At 43.2% G+C, this 18,911-nt stretch overlaps 1 protein-coding gene across 1 annotated transcript in view; it reads right to left on the bottom strand.

Moving 5' to 3' along the window:
* Positions 1-788: 788 nt before the first annotated feature.
* The window catches only part of LOC129835267 (insulin receptor substrate 1-B-like), a 69,361-nt gene continuing 51,238 nt past the window's right edge, over positions 789-18,911 (bottom strand). Inside the window, exon 4 of the mRNA XM_055900828.1 lies at positions 789-6,772. Within this exon, the coding sequence (XP_055756803.1) occupies positions 6,765-6,772 (8 nt within the window). The 3' untranslated portion in view covers positions 789-6,764. The remainder of the gene's footprint in view (positions 6,773-18,911) is intronic.

Here is an 18,911-nt window from a genome sequence, read left to right as displayed (position 1 = left end):
TCTCTACCTCTCTCTTTCTGATGTGGAGGCTCCAAGTGCCATATTCTCATCCCTTCTCCATCCATTCATCTCAATGGCCATTCATTCACAGCTTGGCTCTTTGAGAGACTTTACTCTGCTGTCCTGTCCTGTCACATTATAGCAACAACGGTCGCTGTAACGTAAGAGCAGTCCTAACAGAGGGAAGCAGTGTGTTTGTAGTTAGCGGTTAGCTAGCGCTTAGCTCCAGTACAGCTTACTTCTTCACCTAGGACCAAGCCACCGAGCTTTCTGGCTTTTTAGCGTCTCTGTTAACGTCTGTTTAACATTGATTGGGACATGTCCCCCCCTAAGATTTACGCTCCTGTGTCTAAGTTTAGACTACACGGTTCACATGTCAGTCTAACAAGGCTAAACATGCCCTGAGGGAAGCATAGAGGTGAGAGGTTAGGTGCGAGGGAACAAGAGCCAGCTTATAAGAAAAGAGCAATAGGGTCAGGGCCACAGTGAATAGACTACAGATACAGTGTACTTACATGGTTTTCATTGGCCTTCTGGTGAAGCTGTTTCAGCCTCATATTCCCCTAATACATACTGGTGATGATATGTGTCCTTTACTCCCATATTCCATCCTATTCATGGGCAGGGCAGAGAGAGTGAGAGCATCTGCTTCATGTTCACACAGATGCAGGGTGTGTGTTTGTGTGTGTGTGTTGTGTTCTCATTCCTATTCATCCCAATGGGGATTTGGTGCACATATAACCTGGGGTTGAGTTACCAGGCCATCTGGGAGAGAAAGACACAGAGAATCCTCACAACATAGACTTTATTAGGCAAAGAAAGTCTGAGTGGAAAGAGGGAGAGACATGAAAGATACGGACTTTTCTCGCTAATAATGCCCATTGAAACTAATTTAATTGTGAGTGAGAGAGCCTGAGAGAGAGAGAGAGTGTGACACACACACACACACACATCCTTTCCCAGGCACAAACAAAGCAGTTGGTCATAATTCCAATGAGATGAGTGATAAACCCTGTTGGCATCTTGCCACTACATAGTCACATCGATCTTATCACTGGAGAGAGAGATGACTAAGAAAGGCTTTTTGTTTACGGTAACTAATCATTAAACAGTTTTGATTATGGTTGTTAAAGCCTTTATGAGTGTGATTGTGTGTTTGTGTGTCTGTGTGTCCGTCACTACAGTACAGTATGCCGGTACCACCGCCTGCCTTTATAACTGTCTGTGCCCGTCACTTTGCCTTGTTTCTCTTTGTCTCAATCTGTCCCTCCGCACAGACATCTAGACAACTCTTATTTTTATGAGATCATTACCTTTAATCAAAGGACAACTCCTAGATCTTTTTTTGTTGTTTTTTCTTCTCAAGCAACAAAAGTGAAATTGTCACATCACAGTCAAAGAGCATCAGAATTTCCCATTTAGAATTGTAGATAGGAAAAATGTGTATTTTCCCATAATCTAGAACACCCTATCGTCATGGAGAACAGCAACTAAGCTTAACACCCCCAACCCCTGAATTCTCCCAAATAAAGTTCATTATACATGATCACCATTCATTAATTTCATTTTAAAAAGAAACAAATCAATTTGGAAACGGCCCATACGGCATCGAGATGAGTCAGAAACATTCATTCTAGTGTCAAAATTGACTAGAAAGTGTAAATAGGATAATTTTGGTCATAAAGTCAGTCTGGTCTAAAACGGAGTTTGGAACGTCCATGCGTCACACCAGGTAAATGAAGGTAGGGTTTTGATTTGATGATGTCCATTTGCCCACTAACATGGTTGTGAACAGCTGCGGTGATTGCTCTCTATCCAATAGCATAGACAGTGAAAGTGAGACAGACCTGCTCTCTATCCAATAGGATACATAGTGAGACAAACCTGCCCAGCACGTCACACATTCTTTTACTTGAGAAATACTGCACCAAACACCTTAGTTCGATGTAAAATTGCATGACTAAAACATCCTCGGCAAAACATCAAAACTAATTACAGATTTCTTGAGTTATGTTAAATTGATTTTGAGGAAGTGAAACAGGCTTCCCGTCTAGTGTCTCATGGGGGCAAACATCATTAACCAAACGCAGAATCGATCAGGAAACCGTGTTTTTCTAGTGAGCAACAGAAAACCACAGGTGTCAATCGGTATGTTCAGTAGCTCTTTAAAGTGATAGTTCACTCCAAAGTTAAAGTTTGTTATATATATTGATGCTTTCAGACCTCAACAGTGACTGGGTTCATGACCATTGTCCACTTTTGAGGCCAGAAAGCACCAGACTTAACTTTGATTTCGGAGTGAACTCTCTGGCTTCAGTTTGGAAGATTGTGGAGTCATTATATAACAAAAGAAAACATTTCCCAAAAACTTTTGGAAACATTGACACTATTTACTGTTTGTGTTTTAATGTGTAAGTGTGTGCTCGTATCACTGCCTTGTTGTGCCTTGCAGTGAACCGTCATTAGAAACAAACCCGGCACAGTGAGGTTGGAAACCAACTACTTTCCTAATCTCACCTCTGCATTATTATAGAAACCATTATGGCCAATTGCCCTGACCACAGATCCTAATCTGGTAGCAATAAAGCTGCTTTGTTATGCTACGAGTCCCGACAGTCATGTGACAAGAGTGAGGACGAAGTGCACGAGGCAGACACCTTGGACTGACCGTCGGAATATACATACGTGCTGGTAGTGAAACGTTGGACAGAGAAATGTGGTTCTCTTTGAAGGGTGTTTTCTCTTTCAGTGACGGCTCATATTGGCAACTTATGGTAAGTATTGTTCATGAAGTAATTTCAGAAGTGCTTCCTCTCACCCCTTTCTTTCATACGTGTCCCAGAGGCAAACTAAGGAGGCAAAATGTCTCTCAAACATCCAAGACAGTTTTTTTTGTTGCAAAATCAAGGCAAGGTTATAATAGCATTTAACATACAAGAAAATAAAAAAAAGGTCTGAACTTGTAGCTAGCTATTTAATATATTGTCAAAGAGTCAAAAGGTATTTTTGTTTTGGCACTGATAGGGCCATCCATAGATGAGGCCCCTCCACGGGGCCAAAACAGCCAGCATGAACCCAATACTGTGACGACCCTCCCACTCTGTCTGCCATATTCTCTCTGTGCTCGTCTCCTTATTAGGATGCCGGTGGGCGGAGTTGGGAGGGTTGTCAGCTACATGGGAAACACCTGGGCCCGGGTGTGTCCCAGGATAAATAGACCTCTTCCACAATCATTGGGGAGACTCTCTCCATGCAGACACCTTCATAGATTCTGTTGTGGTATTTTTGTGGCCTTTTGGTTGTTTGCTTTAGCACCTTTCAACACCCCGCATTATCACATTTATGCAAGCAAAACACTCACTTACACTACTCACACACCATTGTTAATTGCATATAGGTTACCTTAGTTAATAAATATATTTTGTTATTCCTTATCTCCATGTTGTCTCCCTTTTGTTACGGGCTTTGAGCCGGTTAGTGACAATACAAACACGAAGGCAGGGGCCATTGGTCAAGTCATTACATGGGTCACTACATCCTTGAACATCATTGAACCATCAATAAGGGCAGGGTTCCTTAAGTTTACACAATATTGCACAGCCACAAATAGAGAAATAAGAGGAAAATAGACGATATATATTTTGCCCTCATAGCGCTAAAGGGAAAGAAAGGGACAGACATATAGACAGGCAGACAGATAGACATACATACAGGCAGGCACTTTAGTGCTAATGCATAGCAGAGAGAGTATAAAGTAAGAGCCAAAGAGAGAGAGAGAAAGACGGCAACTGAGAAACATAAAGGAGGATGGTGGCCCTATCTATGCCTCAGAACCGAATACTTTGCTAACTAGGCAAAAGTTAGCATGTTGCCCACAGCTAGCGAGGCACGCCATGTTATCAAAGGCAGACGTTAGGTAAGCCAACATTAGCAAGGGCTATTGTTAGCACCTCTTTTATCCCTATGGACTAGCGTGACAAGATGTCCCAGATTTCCTGGGACAGTCCCCGATCAGCCCTCAGAAAGAAAAAAATTACTTTGGAAGTTAAATTGAGGCTGATATTTCAATAATCAAATGCTGTATCCAATCAGATTTGCATGTAAAAAATGTCTGTCCCTGTACCAAACTCGTTTGCTCCCGTTGCATTGCCGCTGACCTTTTGAGACCTTATACCAACGTTTGAACAGTGGCACATTGTAACCACTGCATGAACAACCATGGCCAGAAAGTGTTGCATGAAACAGTATAGCCTACCAAACGTGGGTGATTCTATAATTACAACACTGAACAAAAAATGGAAAACCAGTCAGTATCTGGCGTGATCAACATTTGCCTCATGGAACACAACACATCTCCTTCGCATAGAGTTGATCAGGCTGTTGATTTTGGCCGGTGGAATGTTGCCCCACTCCTCTTCAATGGCTGTGTAAAGTAGTCTGGACTACACGTTTATCCAGAGCATCCCAAACATGCTCAATGGGTGACGTGTGGTGAGTATACAGGCCAAGAAGAACTGGTACATTTTCAGCTTCCAGGAATTGTTTACAGATCCCTGAGGCCGTTCATTATCATGCTGAAAACATGAGGACATGGAGGCGGATGAATTGTACGACAACGGGCCTCAGGATCTCCTCACGGTATCTCTGTGCATTCAAATTGCCATCGATAAAATTCAAATGTGTTCGTTGTCTGTAGCTTATGCCTGTCCATACCATAACCCCACCACCACCATTGGGGCACTCTGTTCACAACATGGACATGAGCAAACCGCTGGATGCCATACACACTGTCTGCCATCTGCCTGGTACAGTTGAAACCGGGATTCATCAGTGAAGAGCACACTTCTCCAGAGTGTCAGTGACCATAGAAAGTGAACAGTTGCCCATTGAAGTCGTTTACGACGCCAAACTGCAGTCAGGTCAAGGCCCTGGTGAGGACGACGAGCACACAGATGAGCTTCCCTGAGACGTTTGTGAGGAAATTGTTCTGTTGTGCAAACTCAGTTTCATCATCTGTCCGGGTGGCTGGTCTCAGACGATCCCGCAGGTGACAAAGCCGGATGTGGAGGTCCTGGGCTGGTGTGGTTACACGTAGTCTGCAGTTATGAAGCTGGTTCGACATACTACCAAATTCTCTAAAACAGCGTTGGAGGCGGCTTATGGTAGAAGAATCAACATTAATTTCTCTGGCAACAGCCCTGGTGGACATTCCTGCAGTCAGCATGCCAATTGCGCAAAACTTGAAACATCTGTGGCATTTTCTTGTGTGACAAAACTGCACATTTTAGAGTAGCCTTTTATTGTTCCCAGTACAATGTGCACCTATGTAATGATCATGCTGTTTAATCAGCTTCTTGATATGCCACACCTGTCAGGTGGATGGATTATCTTGGCAAAGGAGAAATGCTCACTAACAGGGACGTAAACAAATCTGTGCACACAATTTTAGAGATGTATTTATAGATGTTTTATTTCACCTTTATTTAACTAGGCAAGTCAGTTAAGAACAAATTCTTATTTACAATGACGGCCTCCCCAGCCAAACCCGGACAACGCTGGGCCAATTGTGCGCCGCCCTACGGGACTCCCAATCACGGCCGGTTGTGACACAGCCTGGAATCAAACCAGGATCTGTAGTGAGATGCAGTGCCTTAGCCCACTGCACCACTCAGGAGCTAAAGAATAAGCTTTTTTGTGTGTATGGAACATTTCGGGTATCTTTTATTTCAGCTCATGAAATATGGGTCCAACACTTTACATGTTGCGTTTATATTTTGTTCAGTATAGATAGGCTAAGATTACGGAAATTGTGGAGTAATCTATTTCTGTGTTATAATTAATACATGTATTTGAAAGAACTATGTATAGTTAAATACAGTTCCATACAATTGTTTTTTTTAGTTGTCTTTCCCGGCAACAAGTGCCAAGTGTCTCTCTGTGCATTAAATACATATTGACCAGAGCATATTGTGTAGTATGTGAGCATGTTGATATGTGATATAGAATAACTCTGCATTATTGGATGAGAGGTGTGGGCAGAGAGAGATAGAGATATTGAAAGAGAGGGAGAGAAACATCTGTCAGCTACATTGAAGCGGTGAGCATAAAGTCAATAGAAGCTATGCCGCTAACATCTCTCACAGTAACACAGTCAGGCCAGCTAATTGCTATTATTATTATCATCATCATCATTATTATTCAGAATATATACCAGTACCAGTGCTCTCTTCTTTGTCCGTTACATCTGGTTGCCACAACATATTCTACTTCAAAAGGAGCACAAAAACTGAAGCTTCTTCAGTTCCTTAGTCAATGCTAAGTTCTTTGTAAAATGGCTACAATCAAAAAAATTAGGCACTTTTTAAAAGATATATACTTCTATATATTTCCTTATAATACTATGTATATTCAGCAATCATTAGATGAAATCCTGCTTTTTGATTGGTTAATTGTGTTTTCATTTAGGTTGATGATCGAAAAATATCATTGGCTCCCGGTCCGCAGTCAGTCTTTATTCTTCTCTCTTATTGGCTGAGAGTCCTCCCTTCACGGGCTATCATCGGCACGCATCCCCATTGGAATCACAACCAATAAACTGAAAGCAACAAAATAAAGGTTTTCCATCAGTCTTTCCAAAGTGCTTCAGGGGTGTGACCAGTCCAACTCCTCTCTCTTCCCATTGGTTGTCACAAAAGGATGAGGAGCTAGGGATCTCCAAGTCTCCTGTAATTTCCCCCCATAATTCCAAGGCCAGGGCATAGACATCAGCATTCTGGAAGCAGAGGAAATGGCTGGGTTAGAAGAACAGTAAACAACAGAATATGATATGAAGATGAACTAAATATTATGACATTCATCTACTGACTACCACACCTTATCACCAACATTGTTTGCAAATCTACAATAAAATATCTATGTCTGTTTATCCACAGGGGAATATTGTGTTCTTAAATGAAATATATACGGTGAAGTTCAACAGAGGGATGGAATGGAGGAGTGTGAGACCGCCCAAGAGAGAGAAATACGGAGAGAGAAAGAGAGAGAAATGCGGAGAGAGAGAGAAATACGGAGAGAGAGAAATACGGAGAGGTTGGACAAGAGAGAGAAATATGGAGAGAGAGAGAGAAATACGGAGAGAGAAAGGTTGGACAAGAGAGAGAAATACGGAGAGAGAAATAATACGGAGAGAGAGAAAGAAATACGGAGAGAGAAATATGGAGAGAGGTTGGACAAAAGAGAGAGAGAAATACGGAGAGAGAGAGAGACAGAGAGAAATACGGAGAGAGACAGAGAGAGAAATATGGAGAGAAGTTGGACAAAAGAGAGAGAGAAATACGGTGAGAGAGACACAGAGAGAAATACGGAGAGAGACAGAGAGAGAAATATGGAGAGAGAGAGAAAAATACAGAGAGAAATATGGAGAGAGAGAGAAATACAGAGAGAAATATGGAGAGAGAGGTTGGACAAAAGAGAGAGAGAAATACAGAGAGAGAGAGAGAGAGGGGTTGGACAAGAGAGAGAGAAAATGTGTGGGTGTGTGTGTGTGTGTGTGTACATGTATTGTTTTAGGGCAATATAGTCTTGTCCCCATCTTATTACAAAACTAAAGCAAGTACGTCACTAAGAAAAGGTCATCATTATTTCAATAACATGGAACCATTGAGAGCTCCACATTCACACACACACACACACACACACACACACACACACACACACACACACACACACACACACACACACACACACACACACACACACACACACACACACACACACACACACAACACTGTCTTTGTTATGGAACCTATTGTACGATTGATAATGCCTTCGAGGGTCGTACTGACGGAGGATATTTAGGCTACGGAAAGGAAAAGGACCGAAAATGCACACCATAACAGGACTCTCACACGTCTTCCTGTCCATCGGTCGATTATTCCCTTATTAGGGGTAGCTAACAGTCACATGTGACAAGTATGTACTGTAGGTCTACAATAATCATCATGTTTTTAACATCGTCATTAAAGGGCAGTTTAAAATAGGAGGAAAGGTTGCTGGGGGCCGGCCACATGGCGGATACATCAAATAAACACAGTGATGAATGGTGACCGATTGAGAGAAAGGACACACTTGTTCCCTGAAATTTCCCAGGCCTGCTCTCTAACTGTTAATGAAAAAAGTGTCTCGTCTATATTTCTGGTGCCTCCCCCTCCTCATTCTTCTTATTCTTCCTGGTGCAGTGCTATATTTAGCGTCCCGGCACAGCAGCCAGTGCAGCTCTGCCTGAAAGAGCCGCGCCAACAATCGGCCCAACGGACCCAGGGAGACAGGGAATGCATTGGCACGCACACAAACACACACATATTGGTGTGGGCACACACACCCACGCATTGGCACGCCAACACACACACGCGTCTAGACACAGAGTGTCTGAGGAGACAGTGACTGGGATTTACAGAGGATTACATGGATGGCACATTAGACCAGACTATAATAAACAGCACCAATCCATTCTGCTAGTAGATGCATCCTCTTCTGTTCTAGATCTAAATGTGAAAACACACCCACCCCCACCCCCACCCACCCACCCACCCACACCCACACCTACCCACCCACCCACACACACACACACCTACCCACCCACCCCCACCCCCACCCACCCACACCCACACCTACCCACCCACCCACACACACACACTAACCACTGACATCGGTGCAGTCATATGCAACCAGACCAGACAGGAAGCGTTTCCTTTCTACTGTAATCAGATCTCTCTCTCTCCTTCCCGCTCTCTGCTTGTCTATCGATCTCATTCATTTCCTTGAGTTGTCTTTCCGTTCTGAGATCTAATCGATGTGATGATGCCTGCGGGAGTCTGCGGGAGTCTGTGTGAGTGTGACTGTCCCTCTCTGCAGGCTCCTTAACTCTTAAGGCCAGATGGGGCTACGACCTGCCTCTGCCACTGACTGGCCAATAAACTGTTCCCTCTCTATTTCAGTCCTCCTGTCTGTCTATGTGTCTGTCTGGGGCAGTGATGGCTCACTTGTTGGAGCAGTCATTGTGGTGCGTGTGTGTTTTGGTGGGTGTCTGCGTGTGTTCGTCTGCCTGTCTGGGGCTGTCAATGTCCTTTTCTGTCACGGCTCACTTTGGCGATTCATTAAGGATAAGACACCCTGTTTCCTGTGCCTTTAAGTAGATTGATTTGAGTGTGTTTGTGTGTCACCCTTGCATCTGTCAGTCTGTGAGTCAGTGTCCGTGACCGTTCACTTAATACAAGTTGTTTATTAAGATGCAATGCCTTGTTCTGTGTGTTACACACCGGTATGTGGATCCCTCTAGTGTCTTGTCTATCTGCGTCAGTTGTCTTGTCTATCTGCGTCAGTTGTCTTGACTATCTGCGTCAGTTGTCTTGTCTATCTGCGTCAGTTGTTTGTCTGTGATGGGGTCACTGTACTTAGTAGTCTGACACTGGCTGAAACGGGGAGCCCCATAGCGTACACTTGCGTACACACACACACACACACACACACACACACACACACACACACACACACACACACACACACACACACACACACACACACTCCCCTCTGACCCACTGCCAATTACTTCACGGCTGTCAAGTTATATAACGTTCGTTTAGGCAGGTGTGTGAATGTGAGTATGTATGAGTGTATGCATATCTTCTTAGGGATTTGAACCTGTGTAATGTGCATACTAAAACACACAATGTCACAGCCACAGTACACATGCACACACAAGGTGGGGGGGGGGGGGGCATCACCATAGGAAGGTCTCTGCCAAGCAAAGAGTGTCTTATGAAAGCCAGTAGGGAAGAGGGGACCAGTGCAAAGAGCAGAGAGAGAGATATATAGCGAGTGAGAAATGCAGTCTCTGTGTGTGTGTGTGTGTGTGTGTGTGTGTGTGAGAGAGAGACAGCAGGGAGATGTATGTGCTGTGCTGTGCTGTGCTGAGGATCAGGTAAGTGGGTGTGGGTGTGGCTGTGTACCAATACCGATGGAGGATAGGGACTTGTTGCTTTGGCATTTGTTTGATGGGGAATGGGAAGGAGAAAGCATGTGGGTGTGTGACTGTGTTTGTGTGTGTGCGCGTCCTGATCTGTTTAAGGACGTCCTGTCCCTGGCTACAGAATGGGAGAGGGGGAAGCCAACAAAAGCAAAGGGTAGTGGGTAAAACAGCGCATGTCCTTCCTCATTCTACTGTATAACAACTCCATTCGGGATATGAAGTAGCAGCCTACCTGTCGGCTCTTGATCATTGTAGCCTCTCCTTCTCCTTCCATCATTTTAATTGCATCCTCCATTGATTAGATAACACTCACCACGCTCCACTCTCGTGAAAAGCAAGAGCAGCAGCATAAATGATCAAATGTCTCTCTCCCTTCTGCAGCAGTCGCGTTCTGATCTGTATGGGCCCTTCCCGGACAAGTCAGTTAAAACTGCACATACGACTCATGACATTATTTAGAATTGTGGATGTGACAACCTCTAATGCCCACCTTACACATTAGATAACTGTGTTGTAGGGCTGACGTTTAAGGCTGAAGTATGCCCTATTTATGACCTGTGTTCCACAGTTTGGACATCAAGCCTCGCTCTGCCTCTCCCTCTCTTCCACTTTTATGCCAAAGTATTCGTAGAAGGCTGCAGAATAAATAGTGTTCAGGTCAGAGAGGTGATTTACTAACATAAAGACAGGCAAGGCAGCATGGGGCTCCATCCAGTCTTAGAGTCTTGACACATTCGGAGGCCGGCGCCCTTTTGAAGGCACTCAGATCAATTTAAAATATATTATTATTATTATTATAATATATACAGTACCAGTCAAAAATGTGGACACACCTACTCACACAAGGGTTTTTCTTTATTTTTACTATTTTCTACATTGTAGAATAATAGTGAAAACGTCAAAACTATGAAATAACACATATGGAATCATATAGTAACTAAAAAAGTATGAAACAAATCAAAATATATTTTAGATTCTTCAAAGTAGCCACCCTTCGCCTTGATGACAGCTATGCACACTCTTGGCATTCTCTCAACCAGCTTCATGAGGAATGCTTTTCCAACTTTCTTGAAGGAGTTCCCACATAATGTTGAGCACTTGTTGGCTGCTTTTCCTTCACTCTGCAGTCCAACTCATCCCAAACCATCTCAATTGGGTTGAGTAAAGGTGATTGTGGAGGCCAGTTCATCTGATGCAGCACTCCATCACTCTCATTATTGGTCAAATATCCCTTACACAGCTTGGAGGTGTGTTGGGTCATTGTCCTGTTGAAAAACAATTGATAGTCCCACTAAGCGTAAACCAGATAGGACGGAGTATCGCTGCAGAATGCTGTGGTAACCGTGCTGGTTAAGTGTGCCTTGAATTCTAAATAAATCACAGACAGTGTCACCAGCAAAGAACTCCCTCACCATCACACCTCCACCCCCTTGCTTCACGGTGGGGACCACACATGCAGAGATCATCCGTTCACCTACTCTGCGTCTCACAAAGACACGGCGGTTGGGAACAAAAATCTCAAATTTGGACTCATCAGACCAAATTACAGATTTCCACTGGTCTAAAGTCCATTGCTCGTGTTTCTTGGCCCAAGCAAGTCTCTTCTTATTATTGGTGTCCTTTAGTAGTGGTTTCTTTGCAGCAATTCGACCATGAAGGCCTGATTCACACAGTCTCCTCTGAACAGTTGATGTTGAGAAGTGTCTGTTACTTGAACTCTGCAAAGCATTTATTTGGGCTGCAATTTCTGAGGCTGGTAACTCTAAAGAACTTATCCTCTGCAACAGAGGTAACTCTGGGTCTTCCTTTCCTGTGGCAGTCCTCATGAGAGCTAGTTTCATCATAGTGCTTGATGGTTTTTGCGACTGCACTAGAAGAAACTTTCAAGGTTCTTGACATTTTCCGGATTGACTGACCTTCATGTCTTAAAGTAATGATCTCTACTTGCACATTCATCTTCTGCACATCTATCACTCCAGTGTTTAATTGCTATATTGTAATTATTTCACCACTATGGCCTATTTATTGCCTTACCTCCCTTATCCTACCTCATTTGCACACACACTGACTTGTTCTATTGTATTATTGACTGTATGTTTGTTTATTCCATGTGTAACTCTGTGTTGTTGTTTGTGTCACACTGCTTTGCTTTATCTTGTCCAGGTCGCAGTTGTAAATGAGAACATGTTCTCAACTAGCCTACCTGGTTAAATAAAGGTGAAATAAAAAATAAAAAACTGTCATTTCTCTTTGCTTATTTGAGCTGTTCTTGCCAGAATACGGACTTGGTATTTTACCAAATATACCAAATCTTCTGTATACCACCCCTACCTTGTCACAACACAACTGATTGGCTCAAATGCATTAAGAAGGAAAGAAATTCCACAAATTAACTTTTAACAAGGCACACCTGTTAATTGAAATGCATTCCAGGTGACTACCTCATGAAAAGCATTCCAGGTGAAGCTGGTTGAGAGAATGCCAAGAGTGTGCAAAGCTGTCATCAAGGCAAAGGGTGGCTTCTTTGAAGAATCTCAAATATAAAATATATTTTGATTTGTTTGACACTTTTTTGGTTACTACATGATTCCATATGTGTTATTTCATAGTTTTGATGTCTTCACTATTATTCTACAATGTAGAAAATTAATGAGTAGGCGTGTCCAAACTTTTGACTGGTACTGTATATATATACACACTATATATATATATATATATATTTTTTTTTTTTTACTCAGTTGGGGTCTCAACTTACTTTTGCAGGTTAGAATAGTAGAATACACAAGGTGCAACTTAGAAATTGGTTGTGCATCAGCAGTTTTTCTCTTGTCACTCAATTAGCCCATGTCAGCTAACATTTTTGAGATTGGTAAATCAGTTTAGCAGCCAGCCATCTAAACCTAGTAACATGGTAAATTTACTGTTCGGGGGGGGGGGGGGGGGGGGGCAGGCATTGATTTTGTTAGTCAGTCTCAATCAGATATCATATTAAAGATTGGCAACATTTTTCTCCACCCTATGGCAAAATGTGTAGAATTGCATGAAATGAACTGTAAAACATTTCTCTCTGCTGTCAAGAGGCGGGCTGCTAAAATGTTTTGCACAAAATGTAGCACTCGCAAGCATCAGCAGTTCAGCTTTTTTGTGGGCCCCCACCCCCATCAAAATTGCCCATCCCTGGTCTAGACACTAATCTTGGGTCAGTTTTGTTTGTACTCACAGAGTGGTTGAGGTTAGGGGAGGGTAATCTGATCCTAGATCTGTGGTTAAGAAAAACATGTACCTCGAAGGCTATTTCACATCCCCTGTTTTTGTTTCACCTAAAACTGATTTTTCAAAGTCAGAAATATTGGTTACTAGATTAGAGCCCCAAAGGGATTGATTGACAAACTTCTTAGGAAATGTAGACAAAGAGAGAACAAAACTGCTGACCAAACTTCTTATTAGCGAACATCATACCATGACTCAGGAGGCAGAAACTGGTGTGTCTGTGTGTGTCCACATGCCCGGACCCCTGTCCTGAGACCTCCTAATAAACAGTGTCATTATTAATAGAGATGCAAGTGGCACCCCATCCCTCCTCCCTCCCACATGTGGTGTTTAGAGTTACCATGTGTAACCTTAGGACCTTAATTCAGAGGAGTGCAGTTCTGTGAAACAGGGTGCACAGGAGAGAGTGTGTGTGCGACAGACAAGTGTGTATGTATGTGTGTGTGGGAAAGACAAGTGTGTGTGTGTGTGTGTATGTGTGTGTGTGTGTGTGCGCGCATGTGGCGGGTAGATAGCCAGCCAGGCCCAACATGGCACCGCAAATATTTATCCATGAGCCCAGGGAATGCTAGGTACTCCATAGGGGCTCTCTCCTTCCCTTCTCCTCACCAGTGGCAAAAGAAAGAGAAAAAGAGAATATATTTTTTAGAGCTCTCAACACCCTCCCTCCCTCCCTCCATTTCTCTCTCACTCCCCCCTCCATCACTCCCCCACATGTAAGTAGGTTGGTAGACTTACAGCGGTTGATTTGTTGCTCTGCTCATCCTAATGAAATGTTGGCGTTTGAAGCCCTGTGGTGAAGAGACAGCTGATGTGTGTGCGTGTGTTTGTACCGGAATGTCTGCGTGTGTGTGCATGTTTGACATATGTGTGCACATGTGTCGCTGAGGGGGAGAGCAGCAGCAGAGTTGCTGGCTGGTCGTGTGTAAGGGAGAGCGGTGGGATCCAGTTGGATCAGTTGGACTATCTGGACAGCAGGGTAACAGTAGCTGTCTGTAGTCATAAAGCATGTCTGCAACGCTGCTGTTTTTAACCATCCCAGGAGGCTATGTCCCCAACACACACACACACGTACGTTTCGCAGACCTTGGCTGACACACACTAAGAAACACACTAGGGCTGACCCCATTTAGTCGACAGGTTGATTATTTGGTCAGTAGGCTGTTGGTCGACCGCAAAAAATATACAGTGCATTCGGAAAGTGTTTAGACCCCTTGACTTTTTTCACATTTTGTTAGAGCCTTATTCTAAAATTGATTAAATAAAAAAAAATCTCAGCAATCTAAATACAATACACCAAAATGACAAAGCGAAAACCGGTTTGTAGAATGCTTGCAAATGTATTAAAAATAAAAAACAGAAACACCTTCTTTACATAAGTATTCAGACCCTTTGCTATGAGACTTTAAATTGAGCTCAGGTGCATCCTGTTTCTTGATTATGGTCCACCTGTAGTAAATTCAATTGATTGGACTGTCTATATAAGGTCCCACATTTGACAGTGCATGTCAAAGCAAAAACCAAGCCATGAGGTTGAAGGAATTGTCCGTAGAGCTCCGATACAGTATTGTGTCAACGCACAGGTCTGAGGAAGGGTACCAAAACATTTCTGCAGAATTGAAGGTCCCCAAGAACACAGTGGCCTCCATCATACTTAAATTGAAGAAGTTTGGAACCACCTTCCTAGAGCTGGCCGCCTAGAGTTACCTAGAGCTAGAGCTACCCGCAAAACACCAGTCTCAACGTCAACAGTGAAGAGGCGACTCTGGGATGCTGGCCTTCTAGGCAGAGTTGCAAAGAAAAAGCCATATCTCAGACTGGCCAATAAAAATAAAAGATTAAGATGGGCAAAAGAACACAGACACTGGACAGAGGATCTCTACCTAGAAGGCCAGCGTCCCGCCTCTTCACTGTCGAGGTTGAGACTGGTGTTTTGCGGGTACTATCTAATGAAGCTGCCAGTTGAGGACTTGTGAGACGTCTATTTCTCAAACTAAACACTCTAATGTTCTTTTCCTCTTGCTCAGTTATGCACCGGGGCCTCACACTCTTCTTTCTATTCTGGTTAGAGCCAGTTTACGCTGTTCTGTGAAGGGAGTAGTACACAGCATTGTACAAGATCTTAAGTTTCTTGGCAATTTCTCGCATGGAATAGCCTTCATTTCTCAGAACAAGAACAGACTGACGAATTTCAGAAGAAAGGTCTTTGTTTCTGGCCATTTTGAGCCTGTAATCGAGCCCACAAATGCTGATGCTCCAGATACTCAACTAGTCTAAAGAAGGCCTGTTGAATTGCTTCTTTAGCACAGCTGAAAACTGTTGTGCTGATTAACATAATTGCAAAAGGGTTTTCTAATGATCAATTAGCCTTTTAAAATTATAAACTTGGATTAGCTAACACAATGTGCCATTGGAACACAGGAGTGATGGTTGCTGATAATGGTCCTCTGTACGCTTATGTAGATATTCCATAAAAAAATCAGCCGTTTCCAGCTGCAATAGTCATTTACAACATTAACCATGTCTACACTGTATTTCAGATCAATTTGATGTTATTTTAACGGACAAAAAATGTGGTCTTCTTTCAAAAGCTAGGACATTTCTAAGTGACCCCAAACTTTTGAAAGGTAGTGTACATCTACTTAAATAAGACAGATCCTGTTTGTTTAATAGCCTACTGATTCTGTGAGCAACCACAATTTACCAAATTCGGCTGTTTTTAATATTTGCTATGTGGTAATAAAGGCTTTACACTTTTTTCATTACAACAGCCTCTCTGGTATTACTTATAATTTATTTAGTGTTGTTTACTCTTTTACAAATAAAAATAATAATGCTCCCTTTTCAATATTGTCTCATCGCTGCAACTCCCCAACGGGCTCGGGAGAGGCAAAGGTCGAGTCATGCATCCTCCGAAACATGACCCACCAAACCACACTCCTTAACACCCGCCCTTAACCCGGAAGCCAGCTGCACCAACGTGTCGGAGGAAACACCATACAACTGACGACCAAAGTCAGCCTGCAGGCGCCCGGCCCGCCACAAGGAGTTGCTAGAGCGCGATGAGCCAAGTAAATCCCCCCCGGCCAAACCCTCCCTTAACCCGGACAAAGCTGGGCCAATTGTGCGCTGCCCTATGGGACTCCCGGTCACGAATGTTTGTGTGACAGCCTAGGATTGAACCCGGGTCTGTAGTGACGCCCCAAGCACTGTGATGCAGTGCCTTAGACCGCTGTGCCACTCGGGAGGTCATAACGTTCCTTCTTTTTGTTATTATTACTATAATAATAAGTAATGTCATTATCATTAGTAGGCTTGGTATAGCAGCCTTGTATAACCACCATCGAGCTGTAGGCCAAAGAGCACATCCTGTTTAGTCTTAATACCATAACTTACTTAGGCCTATATTTCAATACCTATATAGGCTTCTGTATCAATCAATCATTCATTCGTTCATTTCATCACACAGCATGAGTCATTCATGTTTTGAAATGCAATCAAGCATTTCCGCTTTAAAATCAAATAAAACGACTCGAATAATTAGCGTAATAAACGGTTCAATTTCGGAAATTGTTTTTAGTCTTTGCTGTAAAAAAGGCTTTACAAAAAAACATTACAACAAGACTCTCGGGTACGTTTATAATTTATATACATTTTAATCATTTAGCAGACACTCTTATCCAGAGCAACTTACAAGAGCAATTAGGGTGAAGTGCCTTGCTCAAGGGCACAACGACAGATTTTTCGCCTGGTCAGCTTGGGGATTCGATCCAGCGACCTTTCGTTTACGCTCTTAACCGCTAGGCTACCTACCTGCCACCCGACATTTAGTGTTGTTTACATTGTTCCAAATGGCCAGGAAAATGATATTGTAATCTAACAGCACATATTTGGCACACATAATATGTACACAGTGCTTGCTCCTTACCTTCTTTTCCCTGATCTCCAGTATTTTCCACAACTAGTCAAATTTATTCCACACATCCGACTTCCCCTTTACCACCTGAGCAACCAGTAAACATTCCCAGAGTTTATTTGTCACGTCCTCTGCATCCATTTTGCTGTCACATGTGTTCGGAGTGTTATATGTGTTATAACCAATTTATTGATGTGATTATGATATGCTATAGGTCAGGCCCTATTGGTCACATGAATGCGATAAAGAGAGCTGAGGGAATTGGGAATGTTTTTCCTAAAGGAATTAGAGATTTCGGTAAGATAACTTTTCAGTCAGAAATGGCTGTAATTATGTTGCAGCTTCAGCAACATGGACAGAGTCATAAACACTGTTGAAGTTCCGTAGTGGTCGCTGCAGCATGGAGGCGAGCGAGACAACGGGTGCTAGTCCCACAGTCACTCGCTGTCAGTTGTAAGCATTATCAAATTAATTGCGGTCAGACTCCCTTTAGTCATTTGTGTGCCTTAATTATCAAGCAGTGCGCTTAAAGCATCAGACAAGCTCAGTGCATATAGTTGATTTGATTAAAACACATATGATGTGTCTATAAATGGAAAAATACACGTTATAACGTTTCGACCAATCGACACACACACACACACACACACACGTCACCATGATCTTTCACAAAACACATAATCAACCAACAGCACTTAACAACACAAACACACAGTCAGTCAGGCATAGATGTTAACACTCTGCCTGACCCCATGGGCACACAGTCACCAGTACATATTTAAATGTACCCTCACATGACAGCCGTGGTGCTTGATGCGCGTTTTGGTTGGTAATACGATAGATACCCAGTTGTACTCTAAAAGCCTTTTCAATCCATCTGCAGTTGACCTCACTGTGAAAAGACGTGGCCACTCCAGGACCACTTAAACACACATACGCGGTACACAAACACGCCTAACCCCACCACTCCAGGACCACTTAAACACACATACGCGGTACACAAACACGCCTAACCCCACCACTCCAGGACCACTTAAACACACATACGCAGTACACAAACACGCCTAACCCCACCACTCCAGCCTACCATCGGGAGGCCGCTGATGAATAGAAACAGATAGACTAGACAAAGGACAAATTAATACGAAATGAAAGATAAACAAACAAAGCTGGGGAGGGGTGGCACATCTTCCTGATTTGTCATCCCTCACTCCACTGGATGTAAGCTCTCTGTGTGTGTCTCTCCCTCTCTCTCTCTCTCATTCTCTCTCTCTCTGTCTCTCTTTCTCTCTCTCCCCCTCTTTCTCTCTCTCTCTCTCTCTCTCTCCCCCTCTTTCTCTCTCTCTCTCTCTCTCTCTCTCTCTCTCTCTTTCTCTCTCACAACAGGAAGTGTTAATTGGGGAGTATAGTGGTTATTTCCTTTCTATTCCTGGGTGAGTCAATCCTTCCATAAGTCCTAATGCACCAAAGATAAGGTCCTATGTGCTTCTCTGCGGCTGGAGGAGAGCATTGTGTGACGGACACTAATTACTGACGCAGGCTCGCTGAGCATCACAAGCCTACTGACATGGGATGTGTTCCAAATGGTAGAGAGACCGAGATCAAGGATGCAAACTGGTCAGGGCCCAAAAAGGCGACACTTTTTTTGCACTGAAACATGCAAATAAAATCCCTGCTAGGGGGAAATGCAGGTTTTAA

This window comes from Salvelinus fontinalis, chromosome 36 (genome assembly GCF_029448725.1).
Source record: "Salvelinus fontinalis isolate EN_2023a chromosome 36, ASM2944872v1, whole genome shotgun sequence".
In the NCBI taxonomy this organism is placed as follows: domain Eukaryota; kingdom Metazoa; phylum Chordata; class Actinopteri; order Salmoniformes; family Salmonidae; genus Salvelinus; species Salvelinus fontinalis.
Note: the sequence above shows the minus strand (reverse complement) of the source record. Positions and strands in the feature narration are given on the sequence as shown.